The sequence below is a fragment of the Gavialis gangeticus genome, unplaced genomic scaffold, assembly GCF_001723915.1.
Source record: "Gavialis gangeticus isolate Ggan-Ray unplaced genomic scaffold, GavGan_comp1, whole genome shotgun sequence".
Lineage (NCBI taxonomy): Eukaryota > Metazoa > Chordata > Crocodylia > Gavialidae > Gavialis > Gavialis gangeticus.
In genome coordinates, this window is record NW_017729034.1 from 70,702,217 (window position 1) to 70,709,851 (window position 7,635).

At 41.2% G+C, this 7,635-nt stretch overlaps 1 protein-coding gene and 1 long non-coding RNA gene across 2 annotated transcripts in view; both read right to left on the reverse strand.

The window, feature by feature from the left end:
- Positions 1-1,485, reverse strand: part of LOC109304302 — a 6,699-nt gene extending 5,214 nt beyond the window's left edge. Inside the window, exon 1 of the long non-coding RNA XR_002099342.1 lies at positions 35-1,485. This is a non-coding gene — a long non-coding RNA (uncharacterized LOC109304302). The remainder of the gene's footprint in view (positions 1-34) is intronic.
- A 2,626-nt stretch (positions 1,486-4,111) lies between these two features.
- Positions 4,112-7,635, reverse strand: part of LOC109304300 (solute carrier family 22 member 2-like) — a 32,353-nt gene continuing 28,829 nt past the window's right edge. Inside the window, exon 11 of the mRNA XM_019526779.1 lies at positions 4,112-6,073. Coding sequence (XP_019382324.1) covers positions 6,007-6,073 — 67 coding nt within the window. The 3' untranslated portion in view covers positions 4,112-6,006. The remainder of the gene's footprint in view (positions 6,074-7,635) is intronic.

Here is a 7,635-nt window from a genome sequence, read left to right on the forward strand (position 1 = left end):
AACAGTAACACCAACATGGGGGATTGTTCCTCACCTAAACCAAGAGAAACTGTTAAGAGCCCTTAAAATAAATTTCTGATCACCAAAAATGTTACAACAAGAGAGGTTCCTGCCCAGCCTATCCATTTCAATCATCCTCTGTGGAAAGGAAAGAAGTTAGAACATGTATAAGGAAGAGTCTTTGAAAGCTGTTTTCTTTGCTACTGGAATAGAGACTCAAACATACTGAGTACTAGTGCTCATGAAATAATATACTTTCTTCAAGGCCTGAAGACTGTAACTCTTGCCAAACAATCCCGTGTGCAGTAAATTTGTATCTATATCAGATGTTAAACAAATGCTACCGGCATCAGGTTGCAGGGTGATAATTTGGTTGTCTGTAGTTGAGGAGTTCTCCATTGCTGTGGGCCAGCGTGAAGGAATGAAAAAAGAAAGAAAACAAAATCACATACCCTAAAAGCCATGCTAGGTGATGCCGTGATGTTACAGTTAAGCTTACTTTGGATTCCAAGGTTTCCACCCCATGTAGCATAGGAGCTAGCAACATGACACTCAGTGTTGGGAATGTTTTGCATACCTTATACTCTGGTATGAACATCTGGAGATGTTCTGAAGTTGCCCACTCCCTTGAGTCTCAGGGCATCCCAACTCCCACATCTATAGTAAACTGTGTTCAAATTTTTTGCTGGCATCAGGCAAGAGAAAACTATAGACAGGTATAGAATTACCCATTACCTGTTTCTAGAAAAGACCCAGAGGGGGATGTGAGATGCTTCTTCCTTCCCCACAGCCAAATGAGCAGAGAAATTTTAAATTTTGCTGCCTCATTATGTGTCTCTCTCACCCAGGAAAGGAACTGCCGAGGCCAGGGCTCTTCTGTTAGGGAAGACTGGAAGAAAGATCTACACCAGAGTTACCTGGGGAGAAGAGGTTAAATATAGCAGCCTTTTCCCCATCCACCTCCCTGTCCTCCTTTCTACCTACCTTCCCAGCTTGGACTCAAGTTTACCAAAATCCCAAGGCTGGCAAGGATTATATTTCAGGATCCTGATATGGGGAGGGGAAAGACTGAAGGAAAAATCCTCATATTTGGTAGTTGCTTTCCTAGATCAGCTGGAAAGCTGCATCAGTGCAGAATAAGCAGCTTTAATTGGCTGCATCAAATAACCAAATGTTTCATGGCGGCATCTACTATTTACAACTAAAGAAGTGGGCTTGTTATAGCAGGTAGCACTGAATGAGGCAACACTTACTTTCGTTTTCTTCTGTGACTACTTTTAAAGCCTCTCCACCCAAATCCACCCACAAATCAGGTATTAACCAAAACCATATTTGCATCACAGATGTGATTAAGGCTGATGATGACCTTTCTCCCCCATCTCACATCCCAGGCCTCTTTTCCCGCTTTTAGTACACACTCCTTTCAAAATACAAAACACACTGGAAGTGAGAGATCTACAGAGGATTATTACATTCTTCAGGTCAGATTCTTTTCCTCCTGTTAGGTACCCAAGTGGACTTAAGCACGTAAGCGTGATTCTATTCCACCCTGCATAAATCCCTGAAAAATGTTCATGCACAAGGTGGGTGGGCGATAACTTTTTTTAAAACTATATATATACTCTTGATTATGGAGTTAGAGCCAAGGTGCATCCAGTCCAGTATCCTATACCCAACAGTTGCCAATACCAGATGCTGGCCATGCAAAGAATTTTTGAAGCTGGCAGTTATAGAATATAACTCACAAAAGAAGTTTCTTCCTAACTCTTGTGCAAACTGTCACACGCAGACTGAGGAGGTCTGCCTCTTTCACGTGCTGTCTTTATGTTGTGGTATTTCTTGAGTAAATTAAGTTCGATCAAGAAACTTGTTTGAAGGGACACTGATGTCCATTTACTACTGGCCACCTGAACGCAGCAACAATTACAAGACAGTCCTGCTCACTTAAGCCAATCAATGTTTTAACACACCATAAAGATGCACAGAGTTCTTTTCATCATTGGCATGGCTATGCTCTAATGCAATCAGCATATCTACAACAAGATCCTCATTCCCGTGGTAACTACAGAGGGGTATAATGTATGGTTTATCAATAAAAGTACATTAAATAGCTTACATGGCACTCCAAAAAGCCACAGGAAACCAGGTAATTCGTACAAATGTGTAATTTTGCTACAGTAAAACCTAGAGCAGTCACCATTTACTGTATACCAGGAGAGCACAACTAAAGATAACAAAAGCCAGGTGCAATTAGGTGAAGTTTTGTGTGTTTTAAAGAGATTGACTTACCAGATTCCATGAAGAGTTGTATGTATTTGGTTGGGTGCCCAGCACAGAATTACAGGAAATGGAATTGCCTTTTCCGTTATAAAACAGTCATTAGAACTAAATACCAAAACTGATCCATGACAGCAGAAGTTAGAGGCATACTGAACCTGCTCTGCGCAGCTCTTGCTAAGATATGTCTGGGTTTACATAGATGGATATATATGGTCAGGGATTTTTACATTTAGCCTTCAGCACTTTTTAATTTATTCCTCTCCAGGCTCAGCTGTTTTCATTGTGCAATTTTCCATTTTGTTTTTTAGCACATAGCTTTTTTCAACACATGCTCCCTTCTATAATTCAGTAAACTGGAAAGCATCTGGAACAAAACATATTTGGGTTAGTCGTGTGAGCTCCTATTGGTGGGCATACAGCAAAACTCAAAATTAACTGCAGCTCAATCAAGGTCATTGTGCTGCCACTGCCAATAGTGCTAAGGGTCAAATACTATACAGCATGTGAGGAATTTAGCAGGAGTCTTCAAGCTCAGCTGCAAGCTCCTCTACCCAGGGGTATTATGATTATTATACATTATTAAGTGCCAATAGTGTGCGTCAACCTGTACAAGCGCCCCAACGTGCTTGGAATCCAAGAGACAGGAACAGCGATGGGACACGTTGGACATGGCCCTGGTCCACTACCTGTGAACATAAGAATCTTCTGAACTGGGAAAGAGGGCTGCTGAGCAGACCAGAATGGGAAAGACCATGTTAGAAAGAGGGAGATGGAAGTGAAAAGGGCTTTACTACTTTCATTCTCAGCAGATTGAAAAGGGCAGGAGGGATGCAAGCTGTGATGGGAAATCTAGGCTGGACTGGAGTTGTGTAGAATATCAGATATTTTAGTCTTGCTTTTCAGGATGAACTGCTAGGTTGGGCAAAAGCTGCCTTCAGTCAGGACCCTCAGTCATGATTGTAGCTCTCCATCTGATACTTCCAAGCTGGCAATTAACAGGTGATCCACTCCATCAAGTCATCGTGCTGAACAGGAACTATGGTAGACTATGTCAACAGGCTCAGAGTGACTTCATTATGACATGCACACTGCTATCAAATCACAACTAGCTTGTTGCTTTCCTCCTTTCAGCTGTCACTGGTGACCTACAGTACTGTTCAAGGCTCACGTTACACAGCGTCCATGCTTTGGAACTCCATCAGTCATTCTTAGACCGCTGGGGACACTTCTCATTCCTATATTCCTCTGCAATGAGAACAGCTGTTTCTGAGTCTGCCAGCCTAGCTGAGATTTAAGGCTGAGTGAATCAATACTATATTCAAGTCAACATTATTAATCGTTACCATTCTGAGTGGGGTCTTGGCATCACTTACAGTTCTGATGGGGATTTAAGTTTCAGGTGTCATACTTTACTATCTCTTTCAAACACTTGCAATCTACCTGCAATTAGATTTGGAATTGCTCTTCACCCACATCCCTGAATTCATTTTTCTAAAAGCACTGCTAGCTTCAATCCCTGCTTCTTTGAGCTGAATGAAAGGCTCATTTGATTCTTTTTAAACTCAAGGGCAAATATTGAGGACTTAATTGTCATTGAAAGCCAGACGCCTCCAGACTGCTCTGGTATCAGTTACAGTTATTCCCTTTTAAGATGCCTTTCCATTGTTGAAGTAGTCTAAATGTAAAACAAGAAACCTGAGATCTTTGTATTTACATCCCTAACACAGAAGAGCAAAGATGATTGCTCCCTGTAAGCTACTGCTATAGGTCACCCCATCCGAGTACACTTGTATTGGCTGCCGGCTGGGTTTCTGAATTTGTTGGTTCTTACTAATGGAGTTTAATGGATTCTATACCACATCTGCAGTGCTCACCAAAGAGGTAGGAAATGTTGTCATGAGATCAAAATGTTGTGTAAAGTCAGCATTTGTGCACGAGTCAACATCATCCCAGGGTGATGCATTGTTTCTTAAAGCAGTGTGCCTCAGATCTAATTGTATGGCTCAAGTTCTTAACGTTATATCCTTTCTTTAGAAGATAGTGATGGTCAAATGATGTTATTTTGTGGTGCTTCTTTGAATTGTTGCAGAAAAAAATGTCTAAGTACAAATATGATACAGGAAATCAGACTGGGTAATTGTAATTGTTCCTTGTGGCCTTAAATAAAAACCTGTGAATGTGCTCCATTTGAAAACTTGTCTAAGTCTATCCCCATTGTGCAGTTAACCCAATAAAAGAGATCATCTACAAAACTCCTCGTCTCCAACCTATGATGCATCATTGCTACATGGATAAAATTTGACACAAAATAAATCCCACCAAATAGAAAAATGACAATTTTTCAGAAGTACCTGTGTAAGTGCACAGTAGAAAATGTGTTAAATGCCACAAATAAAAGCTGAAAATTCTCAGTTGGAGATCAGACAGGTCTTTATTGCATTTTTCCTAGGAAAGTTTGACTTCTTACAAAAAACCCACAAACTCTTCGGGGGAACAGTTAGATCAAATCAGGAATTCTTCTGTTTCTTCAATACTGAGTTTAAAATTGAGGAGAAATTTGAAATGAGTGAGTAGACAGAACCCAAATACTTGTAGAAAGAAGTCTGCACATTTATCTTTTTTTTTCCAAACAGGTCAAACAATTTTAATTCAAAGTTGAGAGAACTAGCACAAATTAGTCATCCTTAGGCATCAACTTAGATTAGTGATCCCACAAGATCAAAGATAGGCAACCCTTTCCTGTTGCAAGCCAGAATGACCCACTCTGGGTCAGAGCTGGGCAGGCATGGGTTAGGGTTAGGGTATACTTTCCCACCTCATTCCCATGGCCGCACAGGCAGAGCACCCACAGTCAAAGCCCCGCCCCACCAAATGCTGCTATAGCCCCATGTCCATGGGCCAGATCCTGTGGGCCAAAGTTTGCCAACCCCTGCACAAAAAAGGTGCTATATGTTACTGCAATTCAAGTCCTTCATATGCAACTTTTGGATTCTCAGCTGATGAGTTATCATTGAAGTGTTATTAATGATTAACCAGTTATTTCTTAAAACAATGGTTCTCTAAAATTGGTGTAAAAACTATGGCTGGCCTGCAGAGTACTTGCTCATTGAGAGGAAGTTGATCGCATACAGGTGGGTGCCTCTAGACTTCCATTTGATAAACAGCATTAAATATACATGAAAAAAGGCATACATGTAATCCTGGTCCTGTGAAAGTCAGTTGCAGTAGTCCCAGTAATTTCAATGAGGACTGAATTTTACCTACAATACCTTAATTTCTATTCTTCCGTGTGAAGAGGTACTGATGTTGCTAACACAATTTTATATGAAAGTGAAGTACATGGGCCAGGTGAGGGTGACTTATAGGCAAGGGGTCTGAGACAAACATCTGGGACAAGAGGTGCATGGAATCTACCAGGATGAAAGTCATACAAGGACTCAAAGACAGACGAGTGTGTACATCTGCAAAGCTTGTATAAAACGTTTCAAAGCCACTGTCCTAAAATATAAATTAAAATATGCTGAGAGGAAAGGAGGTAGTGATAGCTTGCTGAACTTCCTGGGCAACAAAGCAAGGGGAAAAAAACACCTTAGACACATGGAATGAAGGATTTGAAAGCCAAAAAAAGAAGATGGTACAGGCAAGATGGTACAGTGCACATTATTTAAATACTCTTCTTTAACAGTGTGCCAGAGTCCGTAAAGCTCCTAAATGGATGCTCTCTCCTCAGCTGTGTGCAACTTCCGACGTTTGAACATGAAGGCATATACTTTTTTCCACATGACTGCCTTGCCTGCAGAGAGGAGACAAACAGAGGCATCACGGCAATGAGGAAGTGAAGAAAGAGCATTCAGTATCCAGAACATAGGTTAGCAACCAGAACTATAAAAGGCTCAATAAGGAAGGAGTTTCAAAAGTCCTGCTTTCAAATATGACTTAGACTCTCTATAGATGAAAGTCTTAATGGGATTTGGCTCTTAACTGCCCAATCCACTCTTGAAAATAGGTTTTTTTGTACTCCTAAGTGATTTAGACGCTTTGAATTTTTTGTCCAACAGCTAAACATGTCTATACACCTGTTCTGCGGCAGGAAGGGGGGTGTTTTAATTAGAGAGGTTCCTGGACAGCCACTCTAATTAAAACACGTCACTGTCACATGTTTTAAGCCCCAGCATGTTTCAAAATGGCTGTGGGCTGCTTTAGCTAAAGCTCATTTAATGAGGTTTAGCTAGAGTGCCCTCACAGTCATTTTGAAACATGTGAGGGCTCAATACACGTGAGCGCGAGGTGAGGCTGGCACGTTCTGATCAGAACATGAAAGAGGACGTCTGTAGGCACTTACTTGAACAGAGCACGCAGCAAATTTTGCTTTGTCATTATGTAATCAAATACACCCTGCCAGTTAGTAACAACATAATGATATGTCTGAGGCCCCAATTCAGCAAGGTACAGATGTACAAACCTAACTTTTTTCATGGCCCTCTTGATTTCATTGCAACTGTTATGTAATGGGCATCCTCTTCCAAAACTTGCTGATGCAAGATTTAGATGTAGACGCATATTCAGCAATAATACATAGCATACTGAATGGCTAATAGCTTCAGCCACAGAAAAGGTAGCTTCGCATACCATTGCAAAGAGGTGCCACGCACATCACTTGAGTCTCATTATGGATTCAATAATCTGAGTTCAGGTTCGCCTCTTGTCACTGACCTCTATGCTTCAGGAAAGTGAGCAACTTTTCTGCTTCCCCAGAGATTAAAAATTTGCTGTGCCCTCTCAGTACACAGTGTTTATTTACATGCCTAAATACCAAATGTGACTGAGATCACAGGTCCTCCATAGAAACCATATTGCTTTTTACACATCATATGGTTAAGTAGGTCTTGCAGCTGGGTTCAGAATGCAAAGTCGTTCTCATGACCTATGTTTGTTGTTCCCAGAGTCCTGGGAAACCAGATTTCTCCAATGCAAAAAGTTGGAGGGTTTGAAAACTGAACATGAGCTTCTTGTTGCCAGCAAAGAATCCCAACATACCAATGGCCTGGAATTTGGTTATCTTCTCAGGCACTCAGTAAGTACCTCACAGTTTGCCTGCCTGTTCTCTAGGGCAAAATACCTGACATTAGACCAATGATTCTTCAGCAGAGTGTCACAGCACCCTGGAGTGCCTTGCAATCCTTTCAAGGGTGATGCAGTGTGCCATGCAACATTTTCACACCTAACAGTGCTAACATGATTCACAGGATAAATCCTGAGATTTCAAATAGGAATCCAGAGTAAAAAAGAGTTTGCTCTGTTGTGGTCTTGGAGTACTTTGCAACAGAAGAATTGCTCTATTATTTTTCTGTAGTC